The 21,151-nt window shown below is 47.5% G+C and overlaps 1 protein-coding gene across 2 annotated transcripts in view; it reads right to left on the bottom strand.

Moving 5' to 3' along the window:
• LOC104010526 (store-operated calcium entry regulator STIMATE) overlaps positions 1-19,574 on the bottom strand; it is a 36,472-nt gene extending 16,898 nt beyond the window's left edge. For both annotated transcript variants that reach the window (XR_015706594.1, XM_087766520.1), the window contains exons 1-4: positions 19,412-19,574; positions 5,582-5,630; positions 4,516-4,611; positions 2,444-2,565 (exon numbers count right to left, since the gene is read on the bottom strand). Coding sequence is in view for 1 of the 2 variants with exons in the window: in XM_087766520.1 (XP_087622646.1) it covers positions 2,444-2,565; positions 4,516-4,611; positions 5,582-5,630; positions 19,412-19,520 (376 nt within the window). In the remaining variant the exon portion in view is untranslated. The remainder of the gene's footprint in view (positions 1-2,443; positions 2,566-4,515; positions 4,612-5,581; positions 5,631-19,411) is intronic.
• Between the last annotated feature and the right edge of the window lie 1,577 nt (positions 19,575-21,151).

Below are 21,151 nucleotides of genomic sequence, written 5' to 3'. Positions count from 1 at the left end.
CCAAGATGAAGAATAAACCTCTCCAATCTTTGATCTTAGGCGCTAAGCATCTGCAGAAGAGACAGCAGCCTTTTAAAACACTGTTTCCTATGCTTAGATGCAGTTCAAAGAGTAGTCAAGGGCTGTCGGGCAAAGATGGAGGAATATAAGCATATAGGAGCCTTTGACTCTCCACTAGCTAAAAACCAGGTCATTCCTGGCTGCAGCAGCCTTTGGCTCAGAGCTCAGGAACAAGAGAGGCTGATCTCAGAATGGGTGTGTCCTCTTTTTTTTTTTTTTGAAATACGAAAGTAATTGATTTTTCTAAACAGTTCTGGACAGCTGGATGCTTGAAATAGCAGTGTAGATTTAGGTCCTTTCCCTTACCTTTTCTTTGCTTCTCCATTAATGCAGCTATTGCAGTCACACAGGGAGAACCATCGGGGCTGTGGAGACAGGCATACCAGCAGCAGAGCAGAAGGGACTGCTGGAGCCCTAAACAAAGGATGACTGCAGCGGTTTGCATCAGTTGCAGGGATGCAACCAAGAGCTGGAGGGTCAGAAAGGAGGCAGTTGCAACAGATTTTTTTTTGCTTGAAGACCATGCAGGTAGATGGGTACTGGCTATACTGGACAAAGACACAACTCTTCTTTCCTCATGGTTGGAGCAATGGCACTCACGACTATCTGCAACATGGGTTTGGTGCTTTCCTGCCCTTCCTCCTCTGCAGGACTGCAAGAGATGCTTCTGCTCCTCAGAAGAATTGAGGAAAGAAACATGAAGTCTGGTACAGCAATTAGACCAGAAAATGAATCATATTTCTGGAGCCTGTATCAAACTGTACAAAGTTTACTAGCATCTTCCAAACTGTTTTGGAAGTTACTTAACACCCGAGATGAGGATAGCAGTGTTTTCCTTCCCTAGCCCTGCAGCAGGATTGCACTGCATATGCCACTTGACTCCTACCTAACTTTTCCATCATGGTCACTCTGGCCAGAGACCTGAAGCAAGAGCAGTGCTCAGTGGACGAGACATTTAATCCCCAATTCAAGAGCTAAATTCAAGCAACAGCAGAAACTTTTTTTTTATTAACAAAAGCAAGATTTCCTCAGAGGAGTGAACTGTTTCCATAGTCTAAGCCAGCCTTCATGAGGGGCCAGCTACAACTCAATGGAAGTTCACTACCGCTCTGCAAGGTTAAAGCAAGCTGTCAATACGCTTTAACATTTCCTTGTTTCTGCTCAACTGCAAACGTGGCACATGAAGCTGTGCCCTGGGATGGCTGCCGTTTGGCTTCAAGTCCTTGTTGCTCAAAAGGGGGAAAAATTCCAGTGCCTGAACCAAGAATATCTGGATTCCTATGCTGTCCCATCTGAATTACTTTAGCACTCTGTTCTTGGCTCCTCTGCTCTGAGAAAGAGCCACTAGAATCATAGAATGCTTTGGGATGTAAGGGACCTTTAAAAGGCCATCTAGTCCAACCTCCCTGCAATGGGCAGGGACACCTTCAACTAGATCAGGTTGCTCAGAGCCCCATCCACCCTGGCCTTGAATGTTTCCAAGGATGGGGCATCTACCACCTCTCTGGGCAACCCGTTCCAGTGTTTCACCACCCTCATCGTGAAAAATTTTTTCCTTGTGTTTAGTCTGAATCTACCCTCCTTTAGTTTAAAACCATTAGGATATATTTTTTGAAAAGTAACACTGAATTCATCTTTATAGTAGATATATTTGTCTTTATAGTAGATATAACTTAAAATAGGCAAAAGGGGAATTTTTCCCTTTCCTGCAGCCATGGGAAAAATTTCTGTTCTCCTGGAAGCTGGCTCTACTCTTTCTGAAGAGAAGTGCTACCCTCTAGTGGGACTGGCTAAGAAAAGCTTTTCTGAAACTGTTTTTCTCCATCTCAAGGCAGGAATCAAAGCAGAGAGAGGCCAGACTTGGGCATACTTCATTTTTTTTTTTTTTTTTAAATCAGCTGGCAAAATAAATCCCCCACAAGTCATTTGAGAACTCAGTTTTGGGGCCAGGCTGTGTCCTGCTGATGCCTACTACAGCTCACAGCAAATGCAAGAACAGCTCCATGTTTTGAAGAGAGAGGCTAGGAAAAACCCCCAAAAGAACCTCACAAAAACCACCACCACTACACCCAAACACCTTAGTTTATCATAGGCATGTCCTCGGGTATAAATCCGCCCAAGGGACCATTCAACCTTTCACCACCAACCTGCTATGCCCAAGAGTGCTTGCCAAGGCAGCAGGCAGAGTTACCTGCAACCTAGCGATGTCCCAGCACTTAACACGCTGATCACTACCACACTCTGTGAAATCCTTGGAGAAGGGATAACAGAAGCAGGCTGCTCCCATGTTTTCTCCCCAAACTGTAGTTTCTGCCCTTTTTCTTCTTCCCATTCATAGCTGACACCAAACAAGCCACCCTCGTGCAGAGCAGTTGACACCTACCGTATTCTCCGAAGACCAGGTACGTGTACTTCTTATGCTGCACAATCCAGGAGACAACTTTCACACCAAGCCAGATCAGCAGCATCCCCAGCGTGGCATCAAGGATGAAATTAATAAGGTAGCTAAGAGCAAAGGAAGAGTCAGGTTTCAGTTATGTTCTTAAGCTGTATTCAAAGTCTTTTATTTCATTATGGGAATCCATAAAAAACTCTGAAGATTCAAAAAATCCCCACTTAATAGTCCAAGCTCACTTCCTTTCCCTTTTATTGGATTTACCTATAGCCTTACCAGCAATTTCTTAGTTTAAAAGCCTGTTCAGCAGAGAAGGGAGCAGGCTCCACCAGCTCTCTGGCATTGCTCATTTATTCATACAGCATTCAATACCTCCTGGGCTAACCCTGCTTAAGAGTTACACCAGAAAAGAGAGGCTTTCCATTTGCAGCATCTTTTGTTCTAATTAGGATGAAATACAAAGTCTCAGGGAAACAGAACCAAACGTTTTTGGAATTTCATACAAGAAAATGGAAACTTCTTGGACACCACAGCTGCTCTGCAAACTGTGCAGCAGAAGGGGCAAAAAGTCCATTTTACTGAGCAGCTGTGAGAGGCTCCTATGAGCAGAGAAGCAGATTGAGAGGCAGAAAGTCTTGAGAGATGCAACAAGACCTGGCTCAGCAGAAGCCATCTTGGGGTCCCCAAAAGCCTCCGGTTCAGGGTCCCCACTGTGGATCCAGGAGCTGAACCCATCCCCACCAGGAGATTTGGGCCTGATGGGTTTTGCTCTGCAGCTTTGGATATTTAAGCCTTGCTGGACAGCACGCCAGAGGCAGCAGACCTGTGGGGACCTTCTGGGGATTGCAGGGTCCAAGCTCTGATCCAGGCCTTGGTATTTTAATGAACTCCAGAGACAAAAATATCACTCAGACTAATATTTTCTGGCCAGTTTTCCATTATTGGAATATGTTCTGCCAGATCAGGCCAGATTTCTACAACATGAAGAAAATACCAAGTGCAGAGCTACAGGAATGAACATGTCCTTTTCCAGAACTTGATACTGCCTCTGAATAAAGACACTGAAAGTAACAATCTGCTTTTGATATCCATTTTGAAAACAAGACATTAAGTTTTTCTACATCCAAAGGCTCAGACTAACTTACTACAGTTTCCAGCTACTGAAGTCAGAGTACTCCCATACAAACATGAGGCTCTGATGGTTTATACTGGGCAGGACGTAGCATATGAGCCTCAAAGCCCAGAGACAGGGCTTTAGAGTTTTAAGCTGCCTGGTTCAGGATGACAAGTCAGGCAGCACATGGAAACATGAAACACACATTACGGAAAAAAAAAAAAAAAACCCTGAAGGGCACAGCGTAAGCACAAACCAGTTTTAAAATAAACAGTGTCTGTTTAAAAAACAGCGATGAATCATATTAGAGATTATTTTAGCCCCAGCCAAACTTGTGTCTGTTTAAAGAAACATATCAAGGTGCAGCACTTTAATATATAAAAAGGAGATGGACCAGATGGTTTTCAGCAGCATTGTGAAGCCTAGAAAAATTTCTCAAAACAGGATAAAGTTAATTCTGAACCTAAATTTGCAGCTGCAAAGTGGCTGGTCTGAAGTATGTTAAGTCTGAAGTCTGGCTTAGAAAGCCCCCAGACAGGACTATGGGAATACACATGGTAGGTGCAACTGAATATCCAAAAAAACCATCCTTACATTGGACAAAGAGGTCTTCATCCACACAGTTAGGGAAGCATCCTCAATACTGCTCGGAGACAAGCCAAATTGCAAAGTCTGGTGTGCAAACGAATGGCACATTTAACAGATGCAATTGCATGGGGCACCACTGCGTTACTGCACAACAAGGTGCTTTTAATCCTCAGAAAAGCACAGTCCCACTGCCTCATCTCCATCAGACCAGGAGACAACCCAGACCCTGAAAATAAGGTCAGCATGGCTTATCCCCACCTAGTACTTTAAATGGATCCATTTCCACTGTATACAGAGTCTTCCAACAGGCTTGCTTCCTCCTTTTACATATGTAGGACATGAATGCTTGTGTACTTACAGAGAGCAAGGGTCCTCTTCAGTGAGATCTGACAGAAAAATATTAGCAAAGTGGATGAAGAGGGCACCTATTGCTTGCTTGGAGGTATCATAAAACCTGGAGGAAAAAAAAAAGCATAAAGATCTGTGCCCTGGAGCACCAGCAGCCCAGCAGTCACCCAAGGGAAGGCCATGCATGGATCTGCTTTCCTCCAAGATGCATTCCTGATGCCCAAGAAGTTGTACATGGTGAAAATGGACAGTTTGGCTGACTCCAAATACTTAAGGAAAAAAGACAGCACTTCAGCATGTAGCAGCTCAATCTTGCAGAGCTGCATCTCACACTTGCTGCTGAGTTTTAGCCTGCAGCAAAGGGCAGTTCATCCTCTAGTGCCCAGCCCAGCCCCAGTTTCTCCAACCAGCAGTAGGTGCAGGAAAGGTGTTCAGCTACTTATGATTTTTTGCACCTGTCCACAGGGAATGGGATTGAATTCCCAAATTATTTTAGAGGAAGAACCAAACTGAGAAGACTAACGGGCTTTTCATCGCTAACTGGTAGCTTCATGCTGCCAAGCCAGCCTGACCGCACGCTGAGCCCACTCATACACCCACCTCTTGGCAGCCAGCAAATCCTACAACACAGAGATGCTTTGTAGAGGTGTCCGACACTGACAGCAATACCCAGCTACCTGACATCAACACACAGCCAAACACGTTGGTCTATGCCTGAGCTGGGTCAGGGGACACCAAAGTGATTAATCAAATTTAAGAACAAAACTTGACCCTGTCTGGAAGACAGCCCATGTGCAGGTATGCCAGCAGACTGGAGAGGACCATAACCTCTTGTTTCAGTCACCTACAATAAAAACAAGCTTTTCTGGAGGACCTAGGCAGGGAATTTTACTTATAGGGAGAAGCTACTTTACCAGCTACTTTATGGAGGTTTCCTTGGGAAGTGGCAGCAGAGAATTTCACTTAATGACTAAATACTATGCAGGATATTCAGAGGGCCTAGAAGATTGTTAGTATAAGAAGAAAATAATATTACAGATACATGGTCTTCTCAAGTTTCAAATTAAAAATCTCACCATATCCTCCAGGGACGTCTCTCTTCCTTTGGTTCCTTAAATCGTTTTACTGCAAAGATAATTAGATAGGTTACTTTAACCAGCAGAGCTGAACCAATACACATGTGCAGTCTGTGCTGATCTTCAGTGCAAAAGCAGTCAAAAAATCTGGAGGACCCTCAGCATTTGCCAGTCTAAAGCTGAGCAAAGCCAAAGGATCCAGTTCCAAAGTGACCAGAGGCAATGCGTGCACCCACAGGTCAGAAGGATGAACAGCAGAGGTGTCTGGGAGGTAGGTGTGTGCTTCTGGTGTCCTTCAGCAGCAGCATTTTCATGACACGAGAAGTGACCTGAGGGAAGCTAGGGAGGGTTCACCACTATCTACCAGCTCTGATAAGTCTTCCAGGCAAATTGTAATTATGGTAGTGACAGCGAAATGATATGGCCCAAGAGTCCATTAAGCTTTTGAGTCACAGCAGCACAATAAAGACACCTCCTCCTTGCAGCTAACAGGACCAGAGGACCTTCGAGGAAGCAGAACCTTGCACACATCTCCAGCATACCACCAGGTACCAGTGCCAAGCCCTGAAACCCTGCGAGCTGGCACGGCTCCAAGCTTCTGCCAACTAGTATTAAAACATTATTTCATTACACAACATTTTGTATGCCCACTGGCTACTACTGTGGAGCAGTAGTCAGACACACGGCTTCAGTACCACCAACGATATGCCCTGAAAGACATTTGAAGCAATTCTTCCTTCCTTGAAAACATTCAAGGTCAGGTTGGACATGGCTCTGAGCAACCTGATGCAGTTGAAGATGTCCCTGCTCTTTGCAGGAGCGTTGGACTAGATGACCTTTAAAGGTCTCTTCCAATCCAAACTATTCTATGATTCTTCAATGAAGTTCCTCTGGCCATAGATGAGTTTGCTCCTTGCAGCCCTTCAGGTCTCTCCTCCTCCAAGGAGTCCTCCGGTGCTGTCTGTTGCAGTTGCTGCTCTGAGCTTTCTCTAGTTACTACCTGGAGATAATGGCAAGTTGGATTTTTACCTAGTTTTGCTCAGAGTGGGCTCTGAGCATTGCAGAAGCATCTCAAAGGGTCCCAGTTAGTTTGTCAGAGATTTGATGCTCAACCAGCTTTTACATGCACAAATAGGAGCTGCTGATGGAAAAGTACCAAGGACCACATCCCATGCAGAAATAATTTTTGACTGTTTTGCTGTCACTCCAGCTAGGAGCCCATTTTAAAAAGTACCAGCCACCAGGCCAACTCTTCTCCCTTTAAACCTACAGGTACCAATGCTCTGGAACAAGCAGACCTGGAAGAGGCTTTCCACTGCATTAGATTTATTGATTAGAAGGGAAAAAAAAAAAGAAACAGTAGGGGCATTCAGTGGCACTGTCATGCTTTGTGGTAAGGTTGCCAACAGCTACATCTAGAGCTAGAGACATCATCATTAACAATCACAGTTCAAAATAATGAGCTGTGACTTTTTTTTTTTTTTTTTTTTGAGGGAAATGGAAAAAACCCAATAATTCAGTGCATCCTCTCTAACTCCTGACAGTCCGGCCGGGAACGCGAGCAGAGCAGCTGCTGGGTGGTGCCATCTAGCGAAACCAGGAGCCTGAAAGCAGCAGGACACATGAGTATGAATTGATGTGCAATGTACAGCCCTGTTAGAGAAACCACCCCAAGAGTACGTATTGTGTTAATCACCGAATCTTTCTATACATCCCAGCTGTGCCCAATATCAGGCATATCACTGCGGCGAGTACTGAAGAGTACTCAGACTGCAGAAAACCAAACAGACCATCAGTTAGTCTATTTTATCCTCACTAAGTCTTCACCCTTGGGAGCCCCACAGCCTACTCTGCTCCTTTAAAAAGCAACCGAAAGTCAGAACAGACACACACCATCCCACTTGTCACAGCTATTCTTTCTTCATCCCCCCCCAGCTACATGTAAGCAGCCACTGCCTTCAAATTTACAACCAAGAAAGGGACTTTTTTCCACTGCTGACAGTTCTTGGCACGTGAAGATGCTTCTCAGGGCAACTTGGGGATACGAAGACAGGGACCCAGAGCGCCACAGATGAAAGCAGAGACATCAGAGCCACATGCTTCTGCCTGCTCTCCAGTGGGATAAGGAGATGCATTTTTATAGACATGAGTTTCCTTACTGCCTGTGAGAGCAACAGGGCACAAGCAACACCTCTGGTCCTTTTTAGATCACTAACACTGCTGATAAGGCCAGCACAATTTTAAACACAACTTGGTATCCAGCTCTCTTGCCAGATTTACACTCTACCTGCTAGTTAGTCTTTCAGTTAATGAAACTGTGGAGAAGGTAACAGCTTCTGTCCAAGCAAAAAGAGCCCTTTTAGAGCCAGGGACTGATCTAATCCCAGCACACCACAGTAGCTGGTCCCATAAAATACCCACAGGGAATCTGAATGACTCAGGTTATAACCCAAAACAAGGCTCTTTCCTTCCCTGCTCGGTGGGGAAATACACAGCTTTGACAGCACAACCCATACAGGCTCCACGTACCAGAAGGCAAACCCACCTCCAAAAGCCAAGTCAGTGGCAGGCTCAGCAAAGTCTGGGAAGAAGCACCCAAACATTAGCTGGACACGGCTAATTTCCAAATAAAGGGCTCTGCTGTTCTGCATCTAGACAGTAATTAACTGATCTGTTCCGTCCAGCTGTATTCGAGCACTCAGACTGCCAGCTGGAGCCCTACCATCTGCCCCAAGGGACAGCCTGGGCTCATTTCCCTGGGAAATGCCTTCCTGGTCCAGCCTGGAAGGATGCAGGAACTTCCCTGCCAGAGGCCTCAACGTTTCAGAAGTACAATTTTGTGCTTCTTTTACTGGCAAGGTGATAGTGCGACATAGGAAAAGACGATCCCCCTAATCCCAGGGTTTTGGTCAGGCACTTGCAGGGTTTTTGATGTCACTCTCAGATCCACAGAAAACCAGCACTTCAATGACCTAATCTGCTGTTCCCATTAACGAATAACAAAGCAGCAGTCATGTCAAGTTACACCAGGCATTGCTGCAGCACTTTGTGTCCTATCCCTGTCCAGAAAAAAACGCCTGGTTTCCCTTATCCAGCTGAATCCCACCACGAGATACCCCTGCAGCAACGACTTCCATCAGAACAAACAAGATCTATCATCACCGACGCCCTTCAAAGGGCCATTTGCATTTCACCCACCCATAAGCAAGAGACCCATGGACCAACCAAGCTGTTTGAGTGGTCAGAAGTATTTAAATCAAACCTAATAAGCTTGCTCAGCTCATGGGGCAAAGAGCATGATGCTGCAGAGAAGCTGTTGGAGGGGTCTGCAGGCCACCAGGCCAGCCAGCTGACCACTAGCCTGACCGCAAGAACACCAGGGATGATTTTCATTATTGTCTTAATGAGAAGTGACATGTTATGTATCCATAGGCACTCAGGCTAGAAATACAGTAATTCAGTGTGATAAGATGACAAGTAAGAGGTAAGAAGTTAATGGTGTGGTGCCTTGTTGAACACAGCTTGCCATGCCTCATTAGATTTAAGAGAGTTATCTGAGACTGTGTAATTATCAGAGACAGTAAAACTGTTGTATTAAAGATAAAAGCTAGTATTATAGAGAAATAATTAACTGCTTAATAGTGCATTTACTGTGCAGAGCTGCAGCAGGCTGTCTCCAAATTAAGCCAGAAATCCAGCCAAGATTACCAGAGCTTAAACAGGCAGCAGAACTGTTTGGTAGCTGTGACCCAGAGGTTAGGGGTGATGCTAAATCCACATAAAAAGTGGCACCAGGTCTTTGAAAACTCAAGGAGCTGCTGAAGTCCTCTTTGAAGCAGCACTGCTTCTTTTGTGCCTTGGGAGCCCAGTAGGGCTCTGGAGCAACAGGCTGAGCAGCAACCGCAAAGTGTCCCCCTCCTCCTCCAAGTCCTGCAGAGAGCTAAGCCGTAGCGTGCACAGCCACAGGCTCAGCTGGCTGGGGTTGGAGAAAGGCTGAAGTCTCCTTTGCTCGTCTCAAAATGTATCTCCACTCACTGGGGTCAACTCAGTTTTCCACCACCTGTGGGCATGGGTTTGCTACCATGGTTCAGACAGATCAGTCCACTCTTAAGATTTATTTTAAGAAAAGTTGTGCATGCTTATGCATGCATCAAACAAACAAGAAATATGTGATATTTAAGTTCTAGCACCTACAACCAATGAAAAAGTTGAGTTTAGTGCACACAGAGCTGCACAAGATGTGAGAGAACCCCCATCCAACTAGATTAAAAATGAGACTAGCGTATACTGGGTCTACACTAGGAGACATCAGGAATTTGTCTTCCCAACATTGTACCAACCACAGCACTGATCATTTTAACTCTGCCTCCCTTCTCAGCTTTGTCCATTTGTAAAGCAAGCTGGCTTTTGCAAGGAAGCAATGTTACTGCACATCTCTATACCTAAGTGATCTTCCCGAACTGCCAGATACCTGCAAGCCTAGTTAGGGCACCAGCCTGGACCACATCACAAGCCAGGAAAGTGCAGGTCCCCCAGCTTTCTGGCATGCACTTGCTCCTCATGGACCCACGTGCTAGTCAGTGCTTTTTAAGTCTTTGCAATCATGCTATACACACAGAGTAAGGACTCCCGATCTCACTTGGTGCCTCTTCACATCAAAGTTTGAATGTCTGCAGCATATTTAAGGTGAGGCCTAGCTAGTATCGGTGGCCTACGGACTTGCCCCTTTTATCACAGAGCAGAGCTACTTGTGTTCTGAAGAGCAGCAAATTTGGGAATTGTGTCAAGTCAACCACCTCTCTGACAGCACAAAACTACCCAGCAGTGTGTACTAATGCTGCAGAGACGCCACAGGTTGACAGGAGATGGTGGGTGAAATAAAGCTGAACACATCATGTTCGTGGCTGAGGGTCCTTGTAACAGAGCAGGATGCTACAGCGAGCACCATGAAAAAAACAAACTGCTAAAGAGAGGAAGATGGAGACTGCTTGTCCAGATTCTTCCTGCAGGAGCCAACCCTGCACTGAGCACATTTCAATCTGATCCTGAATTATTCTATTTAAATTTCAATTAACAGTAAAGTGGGTGGATGTCAACAGCAAAATAGTTCACACTGTAGAAATGAAGCCTTTCTGAAGGAAATGCAAAGACAGCTCTCAAGAACAACAGAAGGAAGCATCGTGAAGTCCCAACCTGAAGCATACAGGCTGCTCCAAGGCGCACAGCCCTGCTGCAGCATGGAGGTGAAGTGCTGTGTGACCATTTAGACTTGCCACATGGTCCAAAACATCTCAGGAAAAGGCGAGGCAGATGGGAAGATGCTCCTAGAGGAGTCAGGAGAAGGGGACCCAGGTCTATCCCATTAAACAGGAGTAAAGCACTGCTGAGATGACAGCCTGCCTTCTTGAGTTGGTGTCCTCATAAGTTACCACTCTCCCCCTACTTGGCTGCAGTTACTGCAGACAAAAAGCCATGAAGTTAAACAAAAGCGAAGGAAGATGAGTGACAATTTGAGAGACATACCCTGCCCACAGCTGAGAAAGGGCAAGGCAGGAAACAAAATACTCCCAGGCCCTTCCTCTTCAGTCAAGGACAATAAGGATTACATACACTTGAAAATCCCTGAGGGCCACCAGGCTGGGTGGAAGTTGGACATCTCAATAAGAACCTGTGAAATGTAAAAAATAAATAAATAAAATGTTTTGGAGGAGAGTCTTTCGTTATAGATCCATAAATTGTCAGAAAACTAGAAGATAAAAGCTCAATGACAGCTATCCTTGCCTTTTTTTTTTTCCTCTCTCAGAGTAATAAGACCATTTATTATGGTGTTTTCTTGATGCAGTAGAACAGGGACATCTTTGCGTACCCTAGACACATATAGTTCCCTGAAGTTATCCGAGTCTACAGCAATGCTGTCCCACAGTCTACTTTTGTTTTTAAACAAATTCTCTGATTATTATAATCAACTAAGACAAGGACAGCAGCAACCACCCAGTTCCCTCATGCTGTTCCTCACTCCATTCACGGTGGAGCACTCCTGTGTGTAACGTCCTTCCTGCACCCCCCACTGACCCCACGCTGCGTTCAGACAGCTCCACTGTGGATGTGTGCATCAGCACAGGTGCCTTTTACCCCTCTTGGAAATAAACCCCCTAATTCAGGCGGAATTAGCTGCAGTAGCAACTAGCTGCTGATTAGCAAAACAGACTACTAAGTCAGGTTTCTACAACACTAGAGGGGGAAACTTATTTCCCTAGGAGAAGCTTAGGTATGCTTGGCTGAGAGTCAGACCATCTCCTTGATAAACCTTACTGCAATCAACCAAGAGATTCAAAAGCTGAAGTTTGGAAGGTAGATGTCGACTCAACAGACAAAGCTCTTAGGACTTGATTTACTGGAGACGCAAGTCTGACCCCACCAAGCTCAGTGACAGGCCCCAGAGGATGAATACTGAAAATGAACCTGATATTAGAAGCGCTCAGAGAAGGCGCTGCGGCATTGATACACTGAAATTGTGAATGCCCCACCAAAAATAAAGGTGGCAATACCCAGAACTGGTTCCGTGGTCACCTGCTTTTAAGAGAGGTGCTAGCTAAATTGCCTACTGTAACGCCCATCTCGGGGGGCAACATCGCACGAGCAAGACAAGAGGGTCAGGACTTTATTTCTGGCCTTTGCAGAAGAGGACTCAGAGCTACTGTAGCGGGGAGGAAACAGAAGCTCTCCCCCTGCCCAACCTCAACGTTATTTATAGGTAGTATAGTCTTCAATATCACATTTCAATCTATTTTGAAGGACACGCCCTTTCCCAGGCTTTTTCCAAGCCCCAGGCAGGAAAGGAGCCAACATGCGGGATACAAAGGCCAAAACCTTGGGGTCTGCACTATTCTTAGCCTGAGCACACAGCTACTCAGACGGCTCGACCCCAGACACAATGGGAGGAAGCAGCAGCCACCGTTTGCAGAGAGCAGCCAACATGCTGCTCGCGAGATAAGCACGCGCCCGAGCTGGAAAGGCTCAAAACATACATCCTCCATCAGTTCATGGAGCAGCAAAGGTCCTATCAGTGGTTTAAGGAGACGGATCGCTACTAACTTATATCCCCTAGTCTGCACGAGATGTATTTAGCCATTCCCTCCCAAATACCGTTGTACCAATGCTTCAAGAACATAACCACCTGTAGCAAAACTGGCAGAGGGGACACTTTAAGGAAGGAACAGGAATGGAGGATATGTTCTAGGTTATCTCTGGGTCTGCAAGACATGAGGCAGCAGGGAAGTATAGATTGAACCAGCTCCAACTGAAGATATTCAGATATTGCTGGGCTACTCTACAGCATCTTTCAGATAAGAAGAGTTTATCTTGGGTTAGAGTGCTCTGACATGCAAGAGGAGCATGCATGGACAGCAGGCACTCAGGAAGCTGCTGCTGAAGCAATGGCCCTGTGCAAAGTCCTGCATGGTGCCGCACACCGGAGCTCCCAGGCTGATGCAGGCAGACCACAAGAAAAAGAAATAGTTCCGCTTTTTCCTAACCAAAAAAAAAAAAAACAAAAAAAAACTTGGACATCTTTCCTCCCTGAGTTCTCACCTAACAGCTGCTCCTCTTCCCTTTCTTGTGTAGTTCCTGATGTTGTTTAGCCCATCTATTCGTATTCCCCATACGAATCCAGAGTCATCTGCAGGTCCAGTGCAGGGGATGCTCTGGGACCCACACAGCAGCACCACCTCCCCATCATCCACCCTGCAGACACATGCCAAGAGCCTCAGCTGGAGCATTCATGGGGACCCTAACTGCCTAAGTGAAGGCCACACAGCACTTTGGCATGGTTCTCAGTTTTAAGCTCTATCCTGCATGTCTTGTTTCCATGTGGATTTTTACAGCTGTCATTATAGCCAAGTGGTCATAAACCATTGCTTTGAGACAACAAGCATTAGTCATGCTTTGCACATTGAGAACAGGGCACATTATTTGATGACACAGTAGATCTTCTAGGAGACCTGAACTGGGGCTGGGCTCTAGCTCCAACACAGAATGTGTTATTTAACACATTCTTCCTGTTATTTATATGTTATTTAACACATGCTTCCTGGGGGAAGCAGCAGTGAGTATCTCCACATAAAGCATTGCTACATTTCAGGTCAGTCCCTTGAAAAATGAGTTTTAAACAGGGAATGCTCTATCTTAAGACCACAAGATTTGAGATCATTAAGAGAACAACACCTGAAGAATGAAGTGATGCAGCTGGGCTGGTAGTTATTGCTCAAGCCTGTCCGCCACAGTTTTCTCACAAATGCTGTCTAAAAAAAGACACAGCTGGAAGTTTAACCGGCTCCTCCCAAAAACTTTACTTGCTCCATCCCTTAATTACAGAAGACTAGTTTCCCTGTAAAGTTTCTTGTAAAGAGTTAAAACTCACCTATAATATCAACTGTTCACCACCTCTTGCAGAACCAATTCAGCAAGGTGTAAGGTGTTTCGCAGCCCTTGGGTTATAGATAACTTCTCATGCAGTTCTAGTTTGCCAGCTCATTTCTCAGCTCACCAAACCCATTTGTTCCTTCAGAAAACAGGAACCTCACAATCTTCACTAAGCACACAGCTTTCGCTGCTCGGTTTAGCTCTTCAAAAGGTGACTTCCAAGAAGAGGTCAATGTAATCAACAGCTGAGATTCAAAAGCTTTGTAGAAAGCTGCGTTCAGCTTAATGAAGCACATCAAGTGCTGCACAGACCTTCCAGCTTACAAAGCACAACGTGCGTTTTCAAGTTCAGCCAGTTTTCAGATGTACTGGAGCAGAAGAAAAACATCTTGAGAGCCCTGCCATATGCAGCCTTTTGCTTAACCCACAAACCTACATGTAAATTGCTACTGCAGTCCGCAGAGCCCTGTGCTTTGCACCTCCAGAGACAGTTAACCTTTGTGGGTTTGTTTTCCCCTAGGGGGAAGAGCATCTGCAGTGGTGAAGTTCCCATTTAAATATACATGTATGTGAATAATCGAAATCGAACACAGTTATGTATTTGCGTTAGAGGAAGCAAAGTCAGCGGAGCCTGTCTTGGACATGGTAAGCCTGCAGTGCTCTCATGTCCTGGGCAAAGTTATTTCAAACCAGAATGGAAGTCTGGACAGATCAAGTGCTCTACCATTAATTGCTTCTCTTTCCTGACATGGACTCACACTTCCACCCACCCTTATAAGAGATTTTCAGTGTAAAAGTCAAAACATGACACAGAAAGCACTCAGGATAATTTTGAAGCACAGAAGTGGTGCAGCAATTCAAACTACATATAGCAACAAGCCTGAACTTAGCACTGGGGCAGGATCATAGAATAGTCTGGCTTGGAAGGGACCTTTAAAGGTCATCTAGTCCAACACCCCTGCAATGGGCAAGGACATCTTCAACTACCTCAGGTTGCTCAGAACCCTGTCCATCCTGACCTTGAATGTTTCCAGGGATGGGGCACCTACCACCTCTCTGGGCAACCCGTTCCAGTCTTTCACCACCCTCATTGTAAAAAATTTCTTCCTTATATCTAGTCTGAATCTACCCTCCTTTAGTTTAAAACCATTACCCCTTGTCCTATTGCTACAGGGCCTACTAAAAAGTCACAAAAGGTTGCTTAAGTTTGATCTATCTGATGGAGATGAGTACCATGGCTTCCACCAATCCTTCTCAAAGTTCAGACACTTCCATACACTAGGACGCTCTTTCCCATTTTCACTAACCCATTGCCCACCATCCTGGAGAAAAATGCACTGGAAGGTCAGCTGGTAAGTCCACAGGGACCAGGAAAACACCAGCAATGGGCTGTTACTTCTATTCTTTACCGGGGATTTTCCACCACAGTCAAGAGTCACCGCTTCTTTTACAGTCAGTCTGGCAAACTCCTGTTCTGTGGTCCTGCCTCAGCTCAAGCTACTTGGACCAGAGTACAAAACATCACCCTGCTTGCTAATGGCACACCTCCATCACCAAGCCCTGCCTGAGGGGTCAGCACCAGGGTTCCCCTGCAAACAGCTCTGCCTTCTTAGGCTAAGCTCAAGGCAAGATGTGCTGGAAGAATGCGTGCAGCAGTGATGTGCAAGAGGAGGTAAAGGGACACTGCTGCCACATTAGGCAGGATCAAGACATTTTCAAAAGTCAAGCTGAAAACCAGGTTTCACTGTGTGAAGAGGGCTATGGAGCTCAGGCCAGTACAGCTCTCCCTGCCTGGCAGTATGAACTCCCTTCAAGAGCTAAGTCTATTTTGACACCTGCAGCACAAGTGCTACTAAACCTCACTCAGGAGCTCAGAGGGCTGCCAAGACAGTTTCAGGAAGAGAGGAAGTTGGAAGAAAAATAAATGCTCTTAGATGTCCTCCACGCTGTTTGTGGTGGGGTAGAAAACAAGCATACCAGCTCCAAGGAAAGCTTTTCCCATTCACAATGGAGAAAACGATCCTTAACTCCCCAAATCTGTTTCTCTTGCACTCCAGTTAATCCACAAGAGCGGCTATGGCTAAAATTTCTACACAAGATCTGCCCATTTCAAAGGGTTTTGTTGTCCAGGTTGCAAATCTGGGTAAGTTTTGCTAGTCTGCAACCCCTTCCTCAAAAAAAAAAGTTTTACACTTAAATAGCAACAACTGCAGCAACTCATCCCCCAAATCACACCCAGCATCTGCAGCTGAGATAACCGCAACATGCTTTCTCCACTCCGCTGAGTGATGATCAAGGCAGAGCATTAAAAGCTACTTCAGATGGGATTGCACAATTATCCACACTCCTCCACATCATGACATCCCTAAGGGCAAGTTCTTGCACAGGAAACTGGATTGCCACACACACACAGCTGCTGGGCTTTTCTGCCTCTTCTTTCACATGTTTGCATCTTAGTTGTTGTAGCAAGTGTCCTCACAGACAAAGGGCCACCAAAGCCACTGCAGGCTGGTGGGAAGGGTAACAACTCATTTTCATTTGATTACCAAAGGGGGCAAAGTTGCAACCAGAGCAAGCCCTGGACCACACTGGAATTAGGCTTGACTACAACCTTAAAGACTTGCTGGAAAAGCAAGAAAGTGTTTGTAGGCTCAAAGGAACTGTCATCACTATTGCTCATGGTAGTTAGCCAGGCTAATATAACACCACTAAACAGCTTCCCTGATTCCCCTACCAAGGCTGGGCATCATTTACTTCTGGGTCCTGTTTTCACCACATGAAGGACCCATTTCATGTACCCCACAGCAATGGGGAGCAACCATCCCACTCATCCCATTACAAGGAAACAAGGATTCCCTCTGCTGCCCAAGAACTTTTGCTCTAAATTGAGCTTTTTTTTGTAGCCTTTGCAACAGGCTAAACTGACCTCAAGAAACCTAGTGGGCTGTTGTAGTAAAATTTGAAACTACGGGTGACAGCTCCATTTTGCCAGTATATTCTCTTCCAGGACTGCATACGAGCTGTGCTTCCTACAACCCAGACACGCACTGGATGCAAAGCATCAATTCAATCATGCAAGACCGACTTCCTCCTCCATTGGGTTCTCCTACCAGGTTGGCAGGAGACAGTCTTTCCACAGAGAGAGAAATGCAAGGACACAAGCTCTTCTGATAACAACATATATGTTTATCCTTCCTGTCATGGGCCATACTTGGAACCCACATTCTGGATGTACGCTCTGTGAGCGCATCCCATGCACGCACACCTGCAGAACTTTGCAGAACACCACATTATGGTTAGTCCGAGTTCCTCTAGATGTTTTCAAGTCCTCTGAACAGCACAATTTGGAAATCTTACCTATTCAAATTCAGGTTCTCCTACAGCTAAGCCGAACTGGTACTTCAGCGCAGAAGGAATGCAAAAGGCGTTGGCTTGGGTTCAGATAGGAACTGAATTTCCACTCACTGATCTGTAAGACCGAGCAAGCTGGCCTGCAACGTCCCATTAAAGCAGAAATGACAGACATACAAACGACAGAAATACACACCCAGGAACGTCACAGTACTGAAGGAAGAAGTATCAAAGCAGGGCTGACGCTGACTCCAGCGACAGCACCGTCCCAAGATCTAGATGAAGCAGTCATCCAGCTGGGACTGCCCAACTTGATGCTAGGCTGGATGGAGTGAAGATGTAAATCAAGGTTCCCAGGAACCTTTTTGACTCCGCACAGACATCACCATCAGCTCAAGAGGTTCCCATACCTCCCAGCTGCTGGGATCTTTTCCTCCCCAGGAGGCTGCCAACCAAACTGGCCACATGAATAGCCCAAAAGCTGCTTCAAAGCAAGTTATTGCCTAACGTAAAGTCGTTGGTAAGCCCCTTACAACCACCGTGGGTGAGAAGCCTGCATACAAACAGCCCCAACAGCAGATCTGAGAAAGCCTCCAGCCGGGCGGGTGTGAATGGGGCACAGATAAGAAACAGCTGGGGTGAATTTGGGACCACCAGCCCAGCTGCAGCCAGAGGAGATGGTGCGGTTGAGATCCCAGGGCTGTAAACACATCTGCTTTTGGGGTCCCAGCCAGCAGTTTCCTCCGCAGCTTTAGTCATTGAGTGGATTCACAATGAAACCGCATAGGATCAGATTTAAGTTTTTCCTCATTAACCAAGAGGTTGTTAATGTTCAAGGAAATAATAGCCCTTGCACCAGGGGGAGGACAACCGTTAGCCCAGGGCTGATGATTTGCTAGCAGGGGTTATGTAGCCTTCATCCACAGGAGTATTTTGATATGATTAACCAATGTCCTTGATTTTATGGGACACCCCATGGAGTTTACGGGACAGTTAACCCATATGCACACATCACTAAGGGGAGCAGACACACAAAATTAATCTATTCTTACTGTCAGTATTTGGTGAAACACAAGCAGTGAAGGGTTGCAACTGGGCTGCTCCAGCTGGAAAAAGCAATCAGTTATCGCAGGAAGAACTCAGTGCAGTTTTCCCTGGCAGCTTGGTGTTAACCGCAGCGCTGGAGCCTTTGAAAGCGGTTTCCAGAAGGCAGAGACGGGCAAGCGAGCCTCAAAAATCTGCAGCTACTTGGCCAGAAAACTTGAAGTTTTAGTTTGCCGTCACCACAGGCTTTTAAACAAGGAAAACAGATCAAGTTCTGGCATGTTACTCAGCTTGTGTGGAACCACTTAACCCAAAAGAGGAGCAACGCACATGTTGCTCTAAGTAAAATGCAGCTGCAGCACAAAGAAACAGTAAATTTTCTCAGGTCTTTCACTATTAGTGTTCCCCGCCTTTTCTCACTGCTCAGCTGCTTTCTACCCCCCCTTCACAGGAATCAGTGAAACACGTTCTCTCAGTAACCTCCCGTCGCCAGCCCTAAAACTTTACAGTTTAAGCAAAGTTAAACAAAACAGCATCACAAACCAATTAAGGGCACTATTACTGTAATCGAGCAGCACCGCATCTGACACCCGCCCTATCTTTGTGCGCTTCTTCCTTACAAACCGTCGGGTTACACCATTAGTTTTCACCCTTCATTAAAATTTTCTAAGTGACTGAGCAATCGCTCACACAAGCGGAGTCAGTCTTGACAGATTATAGCTGCAAGTTCGCGGTGCTTCATTACCAGCAGATTAAAGCTCAGAACAAGAGTTTGAAGAACAAGCATCTGGCGCCATAACCGCCGGCTCGGAACAGTTGTAACCACAAACTACCGCACTCCCCACCGCTTTAAACCCTACAGGTAGACAACGCAAAACTTGGTGCTCTTAAATTACTGGGTACCCACCACCCCAGGAGCGCAGCCCAGAGCCCGGCCAAGGCGCAGGCGGTCCCCAGGGGCCACCCCCGCGGGGCGGAGGGTGCCCGCCCGGCCGAGCAGCCCCCGGTACTCACGCATGAGGGTGCTGAAGGCGCAGAGGGCCAGCAGCGACTGCAGCAAGACGCCGAAGCGGCCCAGCAGCGCGCCGCTGCCGCAGCCGTGCGCCGGGCGGGGGGCGGCCATAGCGGAGCGGTGCGGTGCGGTGCGGTGCGGTGTGGTGCGGAGCGGTGCGGAGCGCGGCAGCCCCGCCACGGACAAAGGCAGCCCCGAGCATCCACCGCCCCCCGCCCGGCCCCCGCCGGCGGCGGCCACACCCGGGGGCGGGGAGGGCGGGGCTGGGGTGGGGTGGGGTGGGGTGGGGATGGGGAGGGGGATGGGGATGGGGATGGGGATGGGGATGGGGATAGGGATAGGGATAGGGATAGGGATAGGGATGGATATGGGGATAGGGATAGGGATAGGGATAGGGATAGGGATAGGGATAGGGATAGGGATAGGGATAGGCATCGGGACGGAGATCGGGATGGATATGGGGATAGGGATGGGGATGGGGATGGGGTTGGGGATGAGAATGGAGATAGGGATGGGGATGGAGCTGGAGATGGGGATGAGAAAGGAGATGGGGACAGGAATGGACATGGGGATGGAGATGAAGATGGAGATTGGGATGGAGATGGAAGTGGGGATGGAGATGGGGATGGGGACAGGGACAGAGCTGGAGATCGGGATGGAGATGGGGATGGGAATGGAGATGGGGATGAAGATGGAGATGGGGAGGGAGGTGGAGGTGGGGATGGGGATGTGGATGGAGATGAGGATGGCAATGGAGATGGGGGTGGAGGGGGGGAGGGAGATGGAGCTGAGGACGGGGATGGAGCTGGAGATGGGGATAGGGACAGGAATGGAGATGGGGATGGAGATGAGGATGGGGATGGAGCTGGAGATGGGGATGGGGACGGGAACGGAGATGGGGATGGAGCTGGGGATAGGGACAGGAACGGAGATGGGGATGGAGATGAGGATGGGGATGGAGCTGGAGCTGGGGATGGAGCTGGAGATGGGGATGGGGACGGGAACGGAGATGGAGATGGAGCTGGCGACAGGGATGGAGCTGGAGCTGGAGATGGGGATGGGGATGGGGATGAGGATGGGGATGGGGATGGGAATGGAGATGGAGACGGGTGGTCCCAGCAGGAACTGGGGTGCCCAGTTGGGAAAGTTGTGGTGAGGTTTGGGGTGCTGGGTTGAGGGACTCCTGTTGGGGATAGGGGTGCTGGGATGGATGGGTAGGGGGTCCTGTTGGGCTTTGGGATGCTGGGCTGGGGGAGTTCCAAGAGGTGTTTGGGGTGCCAGGATGGGGAGGTCCTGGCAGGGTTTGGGGTGCCCTGGGTGGAGAGGTCCTGGCAAGGTTTGGGATGCTGGGCTGGGGGAGGCCTGGCAGGGTTTGGGGTGCCAGGGGGCTCTCAGTGGTGTTTGGGATGCCAGGCTGGGGAAAATCCTGGTGAGGTTTGGATGCCAGGTTGGGGATGTCCTGGTGGGGTTTGGGGTGTGGGGCTGGGGAGGGTGGGGGGGTCCCGGTGGGGTTTGGGATGCTGGGCTGAGGGAGTCCCAGAGGTGTTTGAGGTGCTGGGTTGGGGGACTCCCAGCAAGGTTAGGGATGCCAGGCTGGGGAGTTTTGACAGAGATTGGGGTGCCAGGCTGGGGAGGTCCCAGTGGGGTTTGGGGTGCTGGCTTGCAGGAGTGCTGTCAGGATTTGGGGTGCCAGGCTGGGGGAGGGGGGCCCAGCAGAGTTTGGGGTACTGGGTGGAGAGGGT

The sequence above is a fragment of the Nipponia nippon genome, unplaced genomic scaffold (genome assembly GCF_047370975.1).
Source record: "Nipponia nippon isolate SJK-2023a ecotype South Korea unplaced genomic scaffold, ASM4737097v1 scaffold_3, whole genome shotgun sequence".
NCBI lineage: Eukaryota > Metazoa > Chordata > Aves > Pelecaniformes > Threskiornithidae > Nipponia > Nipponia nippon.
This window is presented reverse-complemented; position numbering and strand designations above follow the sequence as displayed.